The 19,864-nt window shown below is 41.8% G+C and overlaps 1 protein-coding gene across 1 annotated transcript in view; it reads left to right on the forward strand.

Annotated features, from left to right (window-relative positions):
* The window catches only part of DPP6 (dipeptidyl peptidase like 6), a 429,771-nt gene that overhangs the window by 356,130 nt on the left and 53,777 nt on the right, over positions 1-19,864 (forward strand). Inside the window, exons 9-10 of the mRNA XM_075495503.1 lie at positions 12,977-13,131; positions 14,264-14,361. Coding sequence (XP_075351618.1) covers positions 12,977-13,131; positions 14,264-14,361 — 253 coding nt within the window. The remainder of the gene's footprint in view (positions 1-12,976; positions 13,132-14,263; positions 14,362-19,864) is intronic.

Genomic DNA, 19,864 nt, shown 5'->3' on the forward strand with positions numbered 1-19,864 from the left:
GTATTTTCATACAATGGTGGAATCCTGCTAAGCCTGATGAAGATGAAACCTCACACCTAACATGCCAACAACATAATTGGGATTTATAGCCACAGACTGGAGCACGAAATCTTCAGGGGTTGGAGGGAACGACAGAGAAATACCACTCTGAAGAAGCCTGAAGAGTAAATCACAGCCTCCCTCTCTGATGGGCATTCTCACACATGGGTCTCTGTCCCCGCAGGAGCAGGGCAGAGTACCCATCTCAGGGACTGCCACAGCCGTGTGTCATCGATGGGAAGGGACATTCAGCCACCCCAGAGCTGCTGTGTTTTCCAGGGGGAGAGTTACCATGATGAAAGGCATCCAAGGAAGCCTTAGAAAGAAAGAACAATATATATTAAAACTGGCATCTCTGAGTGCAACCCACATCCGAATACTCCAGGAATAACATGACTTAGAAAACAACTTTTTTTAGTGATGAACAATAAAGGACAAGGAGTACAACTCAGAAGTTCTGGTCCTACTCAGCAAGGACGACGGTACTTCTTTTGCAATTTGATAATGTTTGCCATCTGAACGTTTTGAAGCGTTTCAAAACATACTTTCCATAGTCTGGTGGTGGGAAAGTACTTGCCAGCTGGGTATGTCCTGTGGCCTGGCTGTGCCTAGTGCTGAACAAACACCCCACAAAAGCTGACCCAGTCCCCAGACTGCTGCAGGGAATAATGAGATATTGGTCAGCCATGATCTCAACACAGCAGCTCTGCTAATGTTGTGGATGTCACAGTAAAAATATACCAGCAGAAAAAGGAGCTGCTATAATGAGTCTTTTTTATGTGGGAATTGTCCTCGAAACTAAATGGGAAGTGTTTAAGGGTAGAGCAGGCTATGAAGGCCTTGGAAATGAAGATTAGTCTACGTTAGATATTGTGAGCTATTAGGTAGATAAAAATGGAGCCATCTCCATCCTGCCAATAAATGCAACAGATAAAGAGGGGAAAGGAGGAGGGTTTTTTTTTTTCAAAGCCACCCTTAATCAGCAAAAAACAGCAGACAAAATTATCTTTGGTAGATGGGGATTTGTGGGGTATGGGTTACATTTATTATCTGATAGGTTATAAGCTTTATTATAATTTCCGGTATTTGCCTGCTACATCCTAAGGAACAATATGAGCTGGATCTAGTGCGTGTCATTTATAACTCTGTGCATGTCATTTATATGGTAATGGGGGAGTTTCCCCTCATCCCCAGCGATTTCTGCAAAATTCTACATGCTGGTTCTCAGTGTATTTAGCTTACTCCAGTGTAAATTAAAATGCACATTCATGATCTTTGAACAAAGCGGGAAAGGATAATTAGTAATTTGATACTGTTCTGTACAATGCAATTCAAAGTAATACTTATAATATGCAGTTAATTAATCAGGGGTTTTTTCCTTAAAATTCTTAATTGCCTTTCTCTGATATTCATTTTTAATAAGTTTTTTCCTACCAGTTTTAGATCCAATTATACAGACAATTTCTTTTTGCTGTTACTGCATGGCTCTGTGTGTGTTTATATGTACATTTCTCTATGCATTTTGGTATATTTTTTTAAGAAATTTTTATGTGCTGGTTTATTGGATGGGGGTTTTGTCAGCTGAAATTTAAAAGTTGAAAATAATGGAATCAGTGTACAACTATGAGAAACAAGATACAGCAGGGAATAGAAAACTCAAATCAATACATCAAAATTAAAAAAAAAATCTAAATCTCTGGAATTCCATTGCCAGTATGAATAGTTAACCTCATCTGGTATTTAATTCACTATCCAATTAAAACTCTCATTAGAAGACTCTAATTGTTGTAGCTTTAAAGTAAAACCAACAGTCGTTAGAGACACAAACTTCAGACTCTCCAAGGAAATTAAAATGGTCATAAATTCAAAAATAAAAATGTTAGTGAATATAGATATATGTGGAGGTAGTGCCTGTGATGAGAAACGTGTCACGGACCAGACCTTCGCTGGGCAAGGCACTGAGTACTCCGTGCCTGACAAACCCCAGCATCTCCCCTCTCGTGGGCAAGAGCTGGGTGATACCACCTTGCGCACCCCACCAGTGCCCCTTCAGGGCCCTTGAAGGCCTTCATACCCTTCTTGCTCTGCAAATGTGAAGGGAAACACTCACAGCATCTTTCTTTCCACCCCTTCCACCTCACTAGAAGAGAAGGTGTTTCCCTAATTTGTCTGTCCTTGTCTGGGCATGTGCTTATTGCCTTAATATAAAGGGCTCTTAAGTGGTTGTTGCAGAAATGTTCTTCAGTGTAAACTGATTTATGCTTTGCCAGCATTTCCCTGTTGGGCATTCTGCATATGCAAAACACTGGGTTTTATTTACTGTCCCACTCATGGGAGTTTCGGGGCTGTGGATGTCAACTGAAGTTACACAGACCTGGTGGCCCTGCCCTAGGTGCAGGGTACCATGCCGCTTTCCTTCTTGTCATAGTGTAGCTGGAGATGTCACCTGTACCCAAAGCATCTGAAACTCCCTTCTGGACATTAGTGGGGTTTAGACTGAGGTCTGCAGCTCCCTGGAGAAAGGTGGGGTAATTCCAAGTGGGCCAAGGAAGGTGACTATGCAAGCTTTTGCCAGTAGATTTAAAATTACTATGCAGTAGTCCACAGCTCGAAAAAAAATATATATATAAAAAAGTATTTCCTAATAGTAGAGATAAAAGATATTTTGATGGGTGGACATTATCATACAGCTATGTTTCTCTTTTCTGTGTGCTCACCTGAGTCCATCGTGGAAGTCCTTCAAGACTTGCATCTAGGAAGAACAGAATTTCTGTTCAACATGCAAGTGCCACCACTCTGATAAACACAGTCAAACCACACTGATCCATCAGTGGCATAACCTTATTACATGCCATTACCTTTATTAATAATAAATGTTTCTATTATTTAATAAGAGTGTTTTTCTGAAATATTGCTATAAGCTAATTTGGATTCTGTTTTTATCCTGCTCTCTTTTTTATTATTCCTGGGTAACTCTATTGATCTCAGTAGTTCCTCTGATTATTCAGTACTGTAAAATCAGATTCATCCTCTGAGTCATTATTGAGCTAAATCTCTCAGTTAGCCAGGTCCTGAATCACTGTTCAGGTTGAAACCTCTGGGAATATTGCCATAGTAGGGCAATATAAACTCTGAGTGGGTTTTTAATGGCTGTTCAATGACTGTAGCAGTTTAAACTAGGTAAGAAATTTGGAGCTAAACTAAATTCAGTCAATGTGCTACAGTCCCCATTTTATAAAGCAGGGCCATATTTTGCAATATTAACTGACGTTTATTAGTACTCATGCTAGGTGACTAGCAGGTGCTGCTCAGGGTGAATAAATCATGCAAGCAATTCACGTGAAAGACAGCTTGCGCAAGCGCTGATAGAAGTCCATGGGGTTGAAGAATCAAGTTTTTTAATAGCAAAGTCAGGCTGTTCAGTCTTCTTATCTCATATATTTCTTTATGAAACATTAAAAAAGATTGCTTTTGGGCACTTGTGTTCTTGAACTATTGCAATCGTCTAATGAATTTTTGATAGTCAAATTCAGAGGGTTTTGTGATCACTAACTTTCTTGATAAGTCTGTAGCTATTGAAATGGATCCCCTATGTCAAGGTTGGCTGTCCATCTTCCTGCTATCATAAAACCCACAGATTAGTTGGGAAGAACCTGTAACTTTTAATTTAAAGGAAAGGTGAAGTGGAAGCTACTTGAGCAGGTTTGAATAGAGTAATATTCAGCATATAATGAAAGCCTTGATTTGTCTCACTGCATTGCACAGATAAGCAAATTGTATTTCCAGCCATAGCAACCTGCTAAGTGGCAGGGGGAGAAAAAAGAAATAAAAAAAAATAATTTTACTATAAGGAGCCCTACTGCATCCAGTCAATTGGGCAACATGAATTCTGTCTTGTCTAGGTCCTTAGAAATTGAAAAGGTACGATACGACCTTGCAATGAACATTTACTCACAGCGATGAGCTGCAGTGCAAATTACTCAGAAGACTTTTGCCAGCAAAAGTTTCTACAGATTTAGTACCTCTAGCTAACAGGCTTTCATGGAGAGCTGACAACAGCCTGTGGGTTTATGTTTATGCCAGGTGATGGAAGAATACAATCTTATTATGCATTAGTGACGTACAGCAGTGTGCCACCAAGACAGATTTTCTAGATGCATTTGCTCTTTGGAGTGAGTGTTAGAAACAGGGATATCTGACTATATGATCTCTAAGTAATATTTCTACTTTCATAATTCAGTCCCCATTTTCGTTATTACATCTGGGCATCCTGACAGATCACAGACTTGCCTGTGTTGATGAAATGTCTGCATGTCAGTCTAGTTAGGATGGTCCAAGAGGGTTTTACTGTGGCTGCGACTGACTCACACCATGAAAGAAGGAAACCTGCTAATTGTTAGGAGCTATTGTGAGCATTAATCTTTAATGATTTTGAAAGCTAACAGCTAAGGATTGCTAAAATGGTGCACAGGGGAGAAAAAGCTAGAAGCACAGAGAAGGGAAACTTCTGAAAAGAGCAGAAGGAGGATGTGGAGGCAACTCAGTGTTGTTCTGCCATGTTTGTCCAAAGAGGTCTATAACTTCCTTTATGTTTTGCAGTGTTTAATGCAAAACAGGTTCCAAAACACTGGTGTGCCCTCAGGATAGTATGGCATTGTGCATGGCACATGGTAACCCTGCCTGCCTGCCTGCCTGCTGTGGTTGCTCTGAAGGGGGTGCCAGACCTCCTGGGGAGCTGCTTGTTGCTCCTGGTGAAGACACAGGGTCCATGTGAGATCTGGGGGACAGCCCCTCTCCATGGCTTTTTGCACCTCAGTTGGGTGAGCGTGTACATGGGCGAGTACAGCTGAGTGCGGCCAGTGTGCCAGGACGTGAAGATGGACTGGAGGAGCCCCTGCCCCATTTCTGAGTAGCTGAATTCTTCTCTTATTTGTGAGAATCCACCCGTACTTCTCAGATGACATCACACACTTGTGTGCATCTATTTTGTTTGGTGGGGTTTTTTTCAACAAATCCATTTGTATGAATGATGGAGATTTTAAACATTCGTGATTTCTTAGTTATTACAGCCTGAGCCTGGCCTCTGTGTGTATTCTGGTAGGAGCTGCAGAGATGTACCTGAGGGCAGGATCAGGCCTGTAGTCAATATCGCCAGCATTTTGAAGCTCCCAAGCACTCAGACAGCAAAGAAGGTCTGGCAGCTACTTGTCAATAACCTTATAAACAACACCCCAATGTCCTGACTCATATAACAACTACAGGATCTTTTAGTGTGGGAAACACAACAAATTAGAAGAATCAATGGACCCAGGGAAAAAAAAGCCACAAGCGTTAAACCAGCAGTTTTGATGTGGGCGAGATGAGTGGCCACAGAAAGTCTCTTCTGTCTGTGAGCAGCGTGATGCCATCCTAACATGATCTCAGTCCTGCTTCTTGGGGAGAAGCGTCCTAAAGATTGTCCTCAGAAACCATGGTGGGTATTGCTGGTAGTTGGGACTACGGATAAGGAGTTGTGGTCAGGATTTGGCCAGGCTGGCTGGCAGAGCTGCCTCTGATGTGTGCACCCTGGCTCTGCTGGATGCTGTTTGCTCTTTGTCCCTGTGTCTTTCCCTCAGGGGTCCTTGCCAGGTATCAGAGAGCATCCAAAGGTGACATGTCTTCTGTTAGAGCACGGCAGCTTGTGGTGTTGTTACACAGAGACACCTTCATCTCACAGAAGCAAAGGTTTTCTCGCATCTCGCATCTCACATTTGCCTTCAGATTTCATGGGGTTTGCCTGTTTGCTGAGTCTGGGCTTGGCTCAGGCCATGCAGCAACTCTTGAGAGATGTGGATGTAAGACGTGACCTTGTTGACCATGCAGAACACATGAAGAGTCCCATGGGGTTGTCCTCAGCGCCCAGCATGAACCACCCCGTTGAAATGAGCTTCTCTCCCGGCCCTCAGCATCTGGGCACAGGGATGCAGAAAGCACTGGCCAAACCCTTCCCCGCTGTCTCAACACAATATTCTGCGGGAGCAAGGGGCTGCAAGGCTGCGCGAGCAGAAAACAACATGTGTTCAAGCAATTAAACCGCATGACTAAGGGGAAATTCATGACACTTGCAGCCCACACGTTCCCTGTGCTTGAGGAGGTGCAAATCTTCCGGCTGGGCTCCTTTCCCCAAGATGATGGGCTGCCACCTTTTCGCGACTGCTGAACACATGGGAGCTCCTCGCCTGCGTCTGTTCGGCTCCGTGGCTGCATAATGCTACTGCCGTTGGGCAGTGAGCTTTCTGGATCAAGGATTGGATGTTTAAAACATGCTCTCTAAAGCATGTCCTAAAAAATGCCATGAAAGCAAGTAATATTTTATTCTTCATAAGCTTGTTGCCTGTCAGTGGCAGAGGAGGCTGTGTGTTTCGAGTAGGAATAAAGGGTCACTGGGGTGAGTGTTGCAGCTCAGGTTTTCTTAAGGATCTCTTGGACGATGGCATGGACACCTTGAGAATGGTGGTTGTCTGCATACAGGGACCGTGGGGTAGGGCTGAGCCTGGAGTTTGGGCTCAGTCAAAAAAAAATTTTTTTTTTTCTACAAAAGATTGTTGAATTGTTTACTGGCCCTGCAAAATGACTTTTTTTTTTTTTCACCTGACTCAATTAGACAACTGTGAAAGAGGATTAATTGCACCGAAATAAATGGTGCTGCAGGGCTATTGCTGACATCAGCATAAAATAATGTCAACACAGGAAAATGTAGATTGGATATAGTAATATAAAACAGTTTTACACTATTTGCATACACATAACTTCTTTTACACCCATTTTATACCTATTACAATGACTTAATGGAAGTCGAGGTAAATCTACACTACAACAACTGAGACAAAAATTTGCTTGTATATGTATGAAAGATGGCAGGGTGGTCTTCTAAAGCCATCCCTGAAACACATCAGTGAAGGCTGATATGAACAATGTGTTTTCCCTAACCATGTAAAAATGCTTGCTTTCAAACTATACAATAGTAATCGATTTGGACGTGTGGTTGGTGGTTTGAGATGATCTAGTAATTGATTTTAAAACAGATGGCAGCTGTCAAATAAACATTTATTTGTATCTGATGTTTCTATGAGAACCCTTGGGGTTTCGCTATCTTAGAAGTCTTTGTTTTCTCTTTTCCTAGACCCCCTTTCTGTTCCCTGATCTCTTTTCCTCTCATGTTCTTTTAATGCTTCCTATTGACAAATTCTTTTGAGCTTTCTTTCCTAATGTAAGACATGGCCTTTATGTTAGGCTTTAATTTCATTTTGTTTAAAAGTCCTTTTTATTAACAGTTTTAATAAAAAGCAAAATGTCTTCAGCGCACCAAATACTTAATGTTCTGAGCATCATCTACAATACATCACGCAAACAAAACCATTGATTACGCTTCCTGGGATTGCTGCACTTTACCACATCAGCAATAAATCACATAGAAGAGGAAGTTCCCTCTGTTAGACAAAATCTTGCATAATTCTTTGTGTAAAAATTAAAATATTCTGAAATTAATGGGTCTATTGACAGAAAACTAGATATATTTGGGTGGGTGTGTGTGTGCGTACATGTATCTATATCTACTCAGAGGAGAATCAAACTATTTTCAGTCTTCGTCTTCTGTGGGCACAACATTGATAATATTATTTTGATTTTCTACTGAAGAAGAAAATGAAATGACTGGAACAAGAAGAGAATTTTAATTGTATAAAAGAAATTGATTTATTTAATAGGTAAAACATCCTAAATGCCTCTACCGATTACACCCTTCTTTTGACCTCTTGAGATGCAGAAAGCCTCTACTTTTCTAGATGCAGTTAAAAAAACCTTTCTGCTCAGTGTCCAAGGACACCTCCTCAGCTGTTATAAATGGAAGTTACATTTTTGAAGTTAATGACACTGCAGTTGTTAACTGCAGCTCATCTGTATAACACGAGGAACTTCACCAAAGGTGGACACACCATTCAGATCTCCAGATCTCTTGTTTAACTGCAGTACGGATCTATGGGTCATTTTTTCTTGGAAGAGAAAAGGTTAGTTTCTTTGCATTCGTTGTAATGTTTTTCCTTGGCCTTCTTATTAGAAGGTGTTAGCAGTTAAAGATTGAAAAGCTTTTAGGACCAGCCTTTCACTGACTTGCTCACTCCTGTGGAAGGGCTTTATGTGCCATCGCCAGTGGGGCTGTGTTGGTATGATTACCACTGTGTTCCCAACGAGGGGTGGCAATGTGGACACATGGGCACAGGCACATCTGGAGGATGGCTGTGGAGTGATGGGATCCTGCCTTGCACAGAGCAGAAGCATGTGGGCAGCCAAAGGAAAGTGGCTGATCAGGATGGTGTCTCCAGCTATTTTCATTGTACATGGGAACTGGGATTTGATGCTTGTAATATGTATAGCCTCAGTGGGTAGATTATACAGGTAGTACAGCTATATGCCTCTGTTGACTGTGATGACTTGAAAATTATTTCTTTATTCCTTTTTCTCAGTTTTTCCTCCTGGCATCATATTCATTCATTTTTTTGGGAAGAGATAGAAAGGGGTTGCAATGCTACCTGTCAGAGAATTGGTCTGTCCAAGCATCCTTGTCTTCTTGTGCACGTCTGTGCTTCTGTTAACTCATACTTGCAAATTACAAGTTATTTTTGGTGACTTCAAAACTTGGAAACAACCTCTAAGCTACCAATGGGTTTCCCAGTCAGTTATTGGTGAAGGCTTCATCCTTTCCCTAATAGCAAGCCAGAACTTTGCTACCTTCAGCAGAAAGGCATGATTCACAAATATGACTCAGGATGGACAAAAGCTGCAGAACTAGTTAGATTTTCAGAAATGCATTAAGATACCCTCATGGCCATGGCATTTACATGTACTTATTAACAAAGAGGAGCTCTGCCTAGAACTCTGCGCAAGTCTGGGAATTGGATTGGTCGTGGAAATATCTGTAGAAATACCACAATGGCAGATTATGGTTCACAACATTAAAACCGTCCGTGTGGATTTCCAAATGTGCTCCATACGACAGGTTTTATCCAGAATCTGCTGGTTGCCACTGAGGTTGCAGAAGATAAAGCCCTGATGCTTTTCCCTGCATTGATTCTATAAGGGAAGGTAGAGGTCTGGATGCACTTCAGTAGCACTGTTCAGTGCTTAGGCAGAGATGGACATGAAAATTAAAAGTGTTTGATTTCTATGGCCAAAACTCTGCTAAAGGTCCTATACAAGTATCAAAAGGAATAGCAAAATCCACTTGTGAAGATTCTTACAGGGTTGGGGTGGATATTGTCCATGGAGGAAGGGGCCAGATAATTTTTTAAAATCCCTTCCAGCCCTATTTCCTATGATTTCTTGAGAAGTTTGTTACCTAAAGTAAGATACAAGTCTCCCATTTCATTGCTCTTGCAAGTACTGCTGGCATTAACTCAAAGTTTGAAACAAGCAGATGCTTCCTTTGCTTTTATACAAATGCTGGGCTAGTTTTGGATAACATCTAGTAGGAATGTTCATCCAATGTCTGATACACTGTGCAGTCCATCCAGGGATTGCCCTTATGGTATCACGGCCAAATGCTATATCCAAATGCAGATTCATCACATCTTGTTACTTGGCAGCTGAGAACCACAGCAAGGGACTTCTCCTTTCTGCTTCCTGACGGTGAGCAGGAAAGCGTCAGGAAACACGTTCTTCTGAAGAGATCGCATTCCTGCTGAGGGCAGCCTGATTCACTCTGGATGCTATTCAGGTCTTGATACCAAAGACTCCCACCTACGTAATGCACTGAATGCAGCAACCTTTAATTCAGCTCAGGGAAGATTCCTCTCATCACACCTCTGTTATTACCTCCAGTTTCTTTTCTCATCCAGTGATATTAAAGTCTCTAAAATGGATATATACCCAGTTGTCACTGAATATACTCCGACCTAGGACTTCAAATGCTCCTGAGAGTCTGTTAACTTAGAAGACTCTTTGTTTCACACAGCTTTGAAATGATCATTCAATTGAGTCTTATTCAGCTAGAAGAGGAATTGAAATACACGTGCTGTAACACTCCTTGAGCATAAACACTTCACTGGATTACCAGCTGGCTAATACGTATCCCCACCAAAGTTTCACTACTTATAAGCAAGGTCATCTAGCTGTTTCAGAGTGGTTCGATATTGAATGTGGTAACGTGGAATAAGCATTGACTTGCCTCAGACACTGTGCTTGAACCCAGCCACCAAGTCTGAACAGGCAGCATCACAATCCTTGTTCAGTTAGGGCAACTGCACACTTCATTCTCATTATTCTAGGGGTTTGCACGCTCCAGTGTGATGGCTGGCAAGCAAAGCTGTGGAGAAAGAAGAAGCACAGAGCCACCAGCAACTGACTGAGGAATCTCTATGGCTCACTGGCATCATCCCTACATCATGTCACACCCAGCAACTGCAAGCTTTGAGGAAGAGAGCAAAAGCTTTGATCAATTATCACTTTATACTCTTAGCTAGGAGGTCATGAGGTATATGTGGAAGGGGGCTTTGGCGTTTAAGGAGAACCTGGTTTCTTATATATCACAGAATCATATAGGTTGGAAAAGACCTTTAAGATATGTGAGGTGGGTTCTGAACTGACTTAGAAAGACCCAGGAGTATTGAATGCAACTGATTTTCCGAGCATGTGGTAAATGCAAGCACAAAGAATAAAGTGTCCCCAAGAATAAATTGTCTGCAAATTGCATTTTATTTTCAGCTGAAACTTTCTGGTATTAATGCATTTTATATTTCATAACAATGTCCTCTAGTTTGCTAAAACTAACTGATCTCTCTAATAATGGCAAGGTCCTGGCTTTGTTTCAAGGCAAAGGTTCACACAATTAAATCTCATTAATAGAGGACCACAAAACCTGCACTAAAACCTTTCCTGGCATGTGACCTTCAGCAGAACTGCTTCATTAAGTCTGAGATTCTGGAGAAAATGTTTGCTGAATAAAGTCATTCCTAATTAATGTTAAAATGTCAAGGATTCATCTGCCATCCATTTTTACTCCTTTTCATTTATGCTCTTAATTATCTCTTTAATGAACAACCAATATAAGTCAAAAGAAGGATCTTTTAAATGTACACACAACAGGTGGGACAATGCAGCAAAGCAAATTTGCCAGACGTGCTTTCCTATGTAATATTTGCAACTTCCTAGACATCTTTGCAAACCCCCACTTAGATGTTGCCATTAAGTATTGATTAATTAATTTGTTATTTGTAGAAGGCTTAACTATTGAGGGTGATTTTCCCTTGCACCCTTTCTAATGTTACCTTGAGTTTTATCTCAAGCCATATGCAAGTCTAGATTAACAAAGGTGCTCATTTGCTCTGTGATGAATATAATGGCCTGTCTGTTCTCCAAGGATCACTCATCCAAGATTTTTTTAAAAGAAATAAAACAGTCTTTGGTGAGTTTCTACTCTTCAAACCAGAGGGACATTCTGGTTGGATGAGGGGTCATCATAGGGTGGTGTACAAACATGATGGGTCTGAACTCTGAAAATCCTTGTTGGTTTTTGCAATGACCAGCGATAACAGCAGATGTTGGAGCTGCTTGGACTTGTGTAGCAGGACTTCAGTGATGAAGGCTTAGAAACACTCTGTGGCCTCTTTAATTCTTATTCTCACATTAAAGTAATGAGACCTGTCTTCCTGCCCATCAATCTGTACAGCATATGCAAGTCCTTCTGCTGTGGTTTAAATAGGAATGACTCATATGATATTAAGCCTCTTAATGAAAATGGATTACATTATTGCCTTTCGCAAAATGGGAGGTTTAAAAAGCCAAGTTTGTGTCTTCCAAATGTCAGTAGCTGGAGATACTTTGGACAAAGAGTGAATTTTACAGCTTTTCTGGGTATCTATAAGCTGAAGTCATCTTTGCAATGAAGGATAGTAAATGATAAGAAAAAGTGTTAGAAATTAGAAGTTCTTTGAATTTGTGTTTAATAAGAATTAGGTTTTGCCAGCCTTCAAAATAATTTCTTATGATGGCAATCTTGTTTTCTCTTACATACTTGAACTCTGACATGTTTGTATTGGCATTTTTCTGAGTACCTTTTCAATAGCAACTACATTATTCAAATCACAAAAAAATCTGTAATCCCCAAATTCAGTGGTAAAAAGGATCAGTCTCTGACCCTGGCTATTTATTGAAAATTGCTTTGCAAAAGTGATTTAAAAAATGAAATAGGGATAAAAGTCAAGATGGTATCCAAGCCCCAGACTCTAAAGCCTAGTATCTTGTAAAGTGTTACAAAGTTCCAGCACTGCATAACTTACAGAAAATTGCTTTTTTTGTTTATTCCCAACTGGCAACAGAGTTTAGAAGGATTTAAATTGTAGCTGAAGCACTTGTATGTAAGTATAAACGCTGTTTGAATCCATTGATATGTGTCTAGTATGACTTTGTGAACTCTTTGTGGAGGAGAACTAAATCTCAGTCATTGCAGTTCTCCGCTAGCCCCGAGGGAGCCTCGGTTATGTTACCATTGGGCAGGCAGGAACATCGGGCAGAGGAAGCTCTGCCAACACGTGCACGTATATATGTTCGCATATCCATGTACAGGACACATAGTAGGAGCAGCAGGGCCGTTTATGCTGTCATGAGTATGTGTACTAATATGAATTCATGAGTATGTGTACTAATATGAATAATATGATGTTTCTTGAGCAAGATAATTATGCTTAATAACCTATATATTCAGAGTAATTGTTATCAATTGTGTTCATTTTTGTATATGGCATAATTTAATGAATATTTTTAATTGATATTCCTGTGGCATCTTCCCTGTGCTGTGATTAGACTGGGAGTTTCATATCTACGCTGTTTCATTTATTGCTAACTAGTAATTTACATCTAATAGCCTTTTTTTCTGTCTCTCCTTTTTTTTTTTTTTTTTAATTAGAGGAGATCTTGAAGACTCATATTGCTCATTGGTGGTCTCCTGATGGCACCAGGTTAGCATATGCAACAATTAATGCCTCCAGAGTCCCCACCATGGAAATCCCGGTATACACTGGCAGCCTTTACCCTACTGTCAAAACGTATCATTATCCAAAGGTAAGGGAAAATAAAACAAACAGTCCTGTTGTTCTATTAAAAAAAAAATAATTTTTTTCCAGTAGGCTCACACAGGAGACTGTATAATAGTGCACATTCATAAGCAATGAAAATAAACTGATCTAAGGGAAGATCAGCTGTTCCCCGGTGAATGTGGTCTTCATTACTCTTTAGTTGCATTTGTAAAATTGCAGTTTTCTGATTCAAGTATTAATCATTCTAAATATAATGAAAATGAAATTTAAAAATTCTTGCTTTTTACCCACACAAAAGCAACTGCGCTTCCATGCTAGATAGGTGTCTGAGAGTTTAGAAGCCAGCATTTACATTTAGATACATTTCCTTTTATATAGAAGGAAAATGTAGTATTTGGGCTTCCTTAGAATAGCCAGGATGGCCTAATGTCAGAGGAGGTAGCCTGGTTTGGAGACATGTTGTGCTGAGCATTACAAAGAACACATTGAAAGACAGAAAAGACTTAAGAGCCGATCTCTCCTTGATTGCAGAGATCTGTACAGCAGTCCTGCAGCGAGTACATAGCACCAGCACAGCTCTCTACCAGTATCGATACGCTGCTGCTGTTATTGCTGTAATTTTCTACTACAAGACAGTACAGAGGTGTACTGTGCTGCAGTCATTTCTTCTGGGTATCTTGCTTTATGCACTGGTTACCTAAGACCTTACATGTCAGTCCAAATTGAACCATGATTTAACAGGAGAGATATCCACACATATGCAGGTTTTGTGGAAAGTAACAGTGATTCAGCAGGAGATGCCCTTTCCTACAATACAAAATGAATCGGTATTTTCCTATATCTACCGTCATCCTGTTAGACAACATTTTATCAAAAGGTACATAAAATGGCAATATTTCTAGTCGCCATGAAAAGTAGCATTTTTTACCAAGGCTAGAGGTATCCTAAGTAAAATTACCCCTTGGTTGTGCCTACCAACCTCTCCACACCCCTGTGCCACATCACTACAGTTGCAGTTTTCTTGTGAACAACTGCAGCAGTCCAGTCTGTAACCCCATACAATGGGAATGCATTTTTATAATCCATGGGGACATAACAAATCAAAACCATTCTGTGTTGTATAAGATATGGTCATTTATTCTTATTTTAAAATCCAGGCTGGAATGGAAAATCCAACTATTTCTTTGCATGTGATTGGTCTGAACGGACCTACCCATGACCTGGAAATGACTCCCCCCGACGATCCGAGAATGAGGTAGGTGTTTTCTTGCCCTGGGATGCTGGACACCATTTCTGTCAGGGATTTAAATCAGTCCCTGACTTTTCTCAAGATCATTTTAGAGTGTGTTTCTGTGCCACTCTCAAGGAGTTTCATTTTGTGTAAATCTGTTTAAAATTTTTCAAATTATTTTTCTTCTTACATGTATTTTTATAGAACATTATTAGTTTTTTACTTGAAATCGCTGTGACCCAGACTAACTTCAGTGTAAGGTTATTTTTAGAGAACTTGGCAGAATGTCCCAAAATCCAAAACACAATCATTTCACATGTAATCACAGGCATCGAAAAGGGCACATTGTCTGCAGCCTGTATGAAAGACCATGAAGCAGAAACAGGGCAGCCCTATAAGCAGAAATGTGCGCACGCCTGCAGGGCTATGATCTTATTGGCATCACAGAGCCATGGTGGGATAGCTCCTGTGACTGGAGTGTTGGAATGGAGGGATACAGGCTCTTTAGGAAGGACAGGGAGGGGGGATGAGGAGGGGGTGTCACCCTCTATGTCAGTGATCAGCTGGAGTGCATGGAGCTCCACCTGGAGATGGATGAGGAGCCGACCGAGAGCTTATGGGTCAGGATTAAAGGGAGGGCAGGGACAGGTGACATTATAGTGGGGGTCTGCTACAGGCCAACCAACCAGGAAGACTGAGTGGATGAGGCCCTCTATAGACAGATAGGACTAGCCTCACGTTCACAAGCCCTGGCCCTCATGAGGGACTTCAAGCACCCCAATATCTTTTGGAGGGACAACACAGCAGGGCATAAGCAATCCAGGAGGTTCCTGGAATGTGTTCATCTTAGCTTCCTTCTCCAAGTGATAGAGGAGCCAATGAGGAGAGGTGCTTTGCTGGACGTTGTTCTCACCAACAAGGAGCAGCTGGTGGGGAATGTGAAGCTCAAGGGCAGCCTTGGCTGCAGTGACCATGAAATGGTGGAGTTCAAGATCCTTAGGGCACTGAGGAGGGTGCACAGCAAGCTCACTACCCTGGACTTCAGGAGAGCAGACTTTGGCCTCTTCAGGGATCTGCTTTGAAGAATACCATGGGATAAAGCCCTGGAGGGAAGAGAGGCCCAAGAAAGCTGGTTAATATTCAAGGATCACCTCCTCCAATCTCAGGAACAATGCATCCCAACAAAGAGGAAGTCCGGAAAAAACACCAGGAGGCCTGCATAGATGAACAAGGAGCTCCTGGACAAACTCGAACACAAAAAGGAAGCCTACAGAGGGTAGAAGCAAGGACAGGTAGCGTGGGAGGAATACAGAGAAATTGTCCAAGCAGCCAGGGATCAGGTTAGGAAAGCTAAAGCCCTGACAGAATTAAATCTGGCCAGGGATGTCAAAGGCAACAAGAAAAGCTTCTATAGATACACCAGTGATAAAAGGAAGACTAGGGAAAATGTGGGCCCTCTCCAGAGGGGAACGGGAGACTTGGTTACCTGGGATATGGAGAAGACTGAGGTACTCAATGACTTTTTTGCCTCAATCTTCACTGGTAAGTGCTCAAGCCACACCGCCCAAGTCGCAGAAGGCAAAGGCAGGAACTGGGAGAATGTAGTAGATGCCCTAATGCCCACTGTAGGAGATTAGGTTGGAGACCATCTAAGGAACCTGAAGGTGCACAAGTCCATGGGACCTGATGAGATGCATCCGTGGGTCCTGAGGGAACTGGCAGATGAAGTTGCTAAGCCACTATCTATCACATCTGAGAAGTCGTGGCAGTCCGGTGAAGCTCCCACTGACTGGAAAAGGGGCAACATAACCCCCGTTTTTTAAAAAGGGAAAAAAGGAACACCAGGGGAACTGCAGGCCGGTCAGTCTCACCTCTGTGCCCAGCAAGATCATGGAGCAGATCCTCCTGGAAACTATGCTAAGGCACGTGGAAAATAAGGAGGTGTTTGGTGACAACCAACATGGCTTCACTAAGGGAAAATCGTGCCTGACAAATTTGGTGGCCTTCTACAACGGGGTTACAGTGTTGGTGGATAAGGGTTACATCAACCGACGTCATCTACCTGGACTTGTGGAAAGTATTTGACATCCTTGTCTCTAAATTGGAAAGACATGGATTTGAGGGATGGACCACTTGGTGCATAAGGAATTGGCTTGATGGTTGCACTCAAAAAGTTGCAGTTAACGGCTCGATGTCCAAGTGGAGACCAGTGATGACTGGTGTTCCTCAGGGGTCGGTATTGGGACCAGTGCTGTTTAACATCTTTGTCGGCAACATGGACAGTGGGATTGAGTGCACCCTCAGCATGTTTGCCAACAACACCAAGCTGTATGCTGCAGTCGAAATGCTGGAGGGAAGGGATGCTATCCAGAGGGACCTTGACAGGTTTGAGAGGTGGGTCTGTGAGAACCTCATGAAGTTCAACAAGGCCAAGTGCAAGGTCCGGCACATGGGTTGGGGCAATCCCAAGCACAAATACAGGCTGGGCAAAGAATGGATTGAGAGCAGCCCTGTGGAAAAGGACTTGGGGGTGTTGGTTGATGAGAAGCCCAACATGACCCAGCAATGTGCCCTTGCAGCCCAGAAGGCCAACTGTATTCTGGGCTGCATCAAAAGAAGCATGGCCAGAAGGTCGATGGAGGTGATTCTTCCTCTCTACTCTGCTCTCGTGAGACGCCACCTGCAGTACTGTGTCCAGCTCTGGAGCCCTCAGCACAGGAAAGACATCGACTTGTTGGAGTGAGTCCAGAGGAGGGCCACAAAAATGATCAGAGGTATGGAGCACCTCTCCTGTGAAGACAGGCTGAGAGAGTTGGGGTTGTTCAGCCTGGAGAAGAGAAGGCTCTGGGGAGACCTTCTAGCAGCCTTCCAGTACCTGAAAGGGGCCTACGAGAAAGCTGGAGAGGGACTTTTTACAAGGGAATGTAATGATAGGACAAGGGGTAATGGCTTTAAAATGAAAGAGGGTAGATTGAGATTAGATATAAGGAAGAAATTCTTCACTATGAGGGTGGTGAGGCACTGGAACAGGTTGCCCAGAGAAGTGGTGGATGCCCCATCCCTGGAAGCGTTCAAGGCCAGGTTAGATGGGACTTTGAGCAACCTGGTCTAGTGGAAGGTGTCCCTGCCCATGGAAGGCGGGTTGGAACTAGATGACCTTTAAAGTTCCCTTCCAACCCAAACTGTTCTATGATTCTATGATTCTATAATACAGCAAACATGAGCTCACTGTTTCATGACGTGAAAACAGGAATGAAACCAGGCAGACGTTCCACAAATACATTGCCCACTCTTCATTAAAAATAAAAAGGAAAGCTCTTTGCTGTTTTTAGGGCAAGTGTATTTTAGAAGTTGGCCTGCAAGTCAGCCAACCATTTAGACACCCATTTCTAATTAAGTAAGCGCTTAAGTCTGCATTAAGTAAGCGCTTAAGTCTGCATTCAGCAAGAGTTTAAAAGTTTGGCTTGGACTTCAGTGTGTGTTCAAGGCTTGAGCTGTTTATGGGTCTATGAACACTTGAAAGGAAGATCACTTGTTCAGGAGAGAAGCAGCTTTAGATAATGCATGGCATAGCTCCCTGCAGAGCTCGGAGATTAGAATCCAAATCCAGATTTCAGTAACTTTTATTTAAACTTGAAACAGCTTTATAGCAGACCAAGAGAAATTAGGCTCTGCTTCTACATCTAAAGTTCCCATAGCAACCCCTCCAAATATAATGCCGCAAGATTATCTTTCCCAGGCACATCGCTTGTTCTTGTAGGAGCATCCAACATGTGTGCTCACCTTTTTTTACTGATTGCTAAATTAGATTGCTGGATCTGTAATTCCAGTGCCAATAAAGATAGAGATACAGCACAGACCTGATGAAACAGGGCAGCTTGGAAAGCAGGGGAGGGTGCAGGGGTGATCTTCATTATGCACGGTAAATATATAAGGCCTGTAGATAGACTGTGTAGTCATCTGATGAGAGGATACTAAACCAGTGCGATTATTTATGGTGGGAGTTGCCTTTCTTTGCCAGGAAAGCTAGTGTCAGCCTCAGAATGTTTTCACTGAATAACTCTAAAATACTCCAAATCCATTTATGCAACAAAAGATGTATGACCTGTGACCAAACCAAATGGGCATAACTGCACTTGCCTTTCAAAAAAACAGCTTCAGATCTGTGTACAGCAGGCAGCAATTCAGGATCACAGTATCCCCATCCCAGTATCCCAATCGCAGTATCAGAACTGCGGCTCCTGGACAGTATAATTTTTCTGCTGCTAGCATACTCTGTAAACAGAGAGACTCAGAAACATTTTAATTACAGTAATAACTTCAGACTGCAAGATCCAAGTGTTGTTAATAAATTTGTCCTATGTGGTTATGGGTGGCTGTAATTTATTTGGTTGCAATCAATACTGTAAAACGATGCAAAATATATCATAATTAATTAGTCTCTGTATATTTCATCAAAATCATTGCAATTTCCATCCCTAGGGCATGATATAAGTAGTGCTGCTAGAGCAATAGGGGTGCGTTTTCATTATGCATATGTTTTCTGAAATGAGAGGATTAGTGTGATAACATTTCATTAAAATAGACAAGAGGGATGTACCGTACAGTTAGTTACAGAAGGGAGTTTCAGAGAAGCAGGGGAAGCTGGTGATAAGGATCTTCAAGCAGAGCAGTCCTATCTGAAGCATTTCAATGTGCTCAATCTGTTCACGCAGATGATATATGGACAGAGCAGTACTTCTTGGTGTTCTTTTTATCTGGAGCAAAGTGGTTTAGTACAATTAATAAAGCTGAGAATAAAGTGGAGATATGCCAGCGTCTTTTTTCTTTCAGCATTAAAGGAAGTCAGAAATTTTCCACAGAACTGGGATATTTTTCAGTACCAAAAAAAAAAAAAAAGCAAAGCTGAAGATGGGAAAATATTTTTTGGGGGAACATGTACAATTTTGATAATTTTTCCTTTTAAAAATCTTTCATTCTGAGTATTTTTGCCAAATTTTCTCCAATGCCATGCTTTTCTGTGAGAAAAAGAAAGTGAAGGGAAGGGGTGGAAATTGCAGGGGAAAAAAAGGTATTGTAACAATTAATGCCTGACAGGCATTTTTCATTTTGGTGAAAACCATTGGACCCCAAGAGTTACATCAGCAGGTCATCAGAACTGGACCATGATCCAACTTATTTCTCACATCATATTTGCATTCTAGGTGGCAAATTAAAGAAACATGTTATCTCTCCTGAGTGCAGAAATCATCACTGGTCCTTGCATAGGTCATGGACAAATAAATAATGGAGAAACTCAGATGACTCGAGTCTGGATTGGAGTCTGGAGCCGGCTGTGCCCCAGGGACCATGAGCTGGGCTGCTGCCCGTCACTTGGCCACATAATATATCATTGTCTATTTTTTGTGGTGTTTATGGCTTTATTACTGTTGTCATACTTTAAGTATTCATATAGTAGATTCGTACCTCATATTTTAGACTCCTACCTCCAGAAAGCAGCCAAGTAAAGTTAGGGTAGGAATAAGGG

This window comes from Mycteria americana, chromosome 2 (genome assembly GCF_035582795.1).
Source record: "Mycteria americana isolate JAX WOST 10 ecotype Jacksonville Zoo and Gardens chromosome 2, USCA_MyAme_1.0, whole genome shotgun sequence".
Lineage (NCBI taxonomy): Eukaryota > Metazoa > Chordata > Aves > Ciconiiformes > Ciconiidae > Mycteria > Mycteria americana.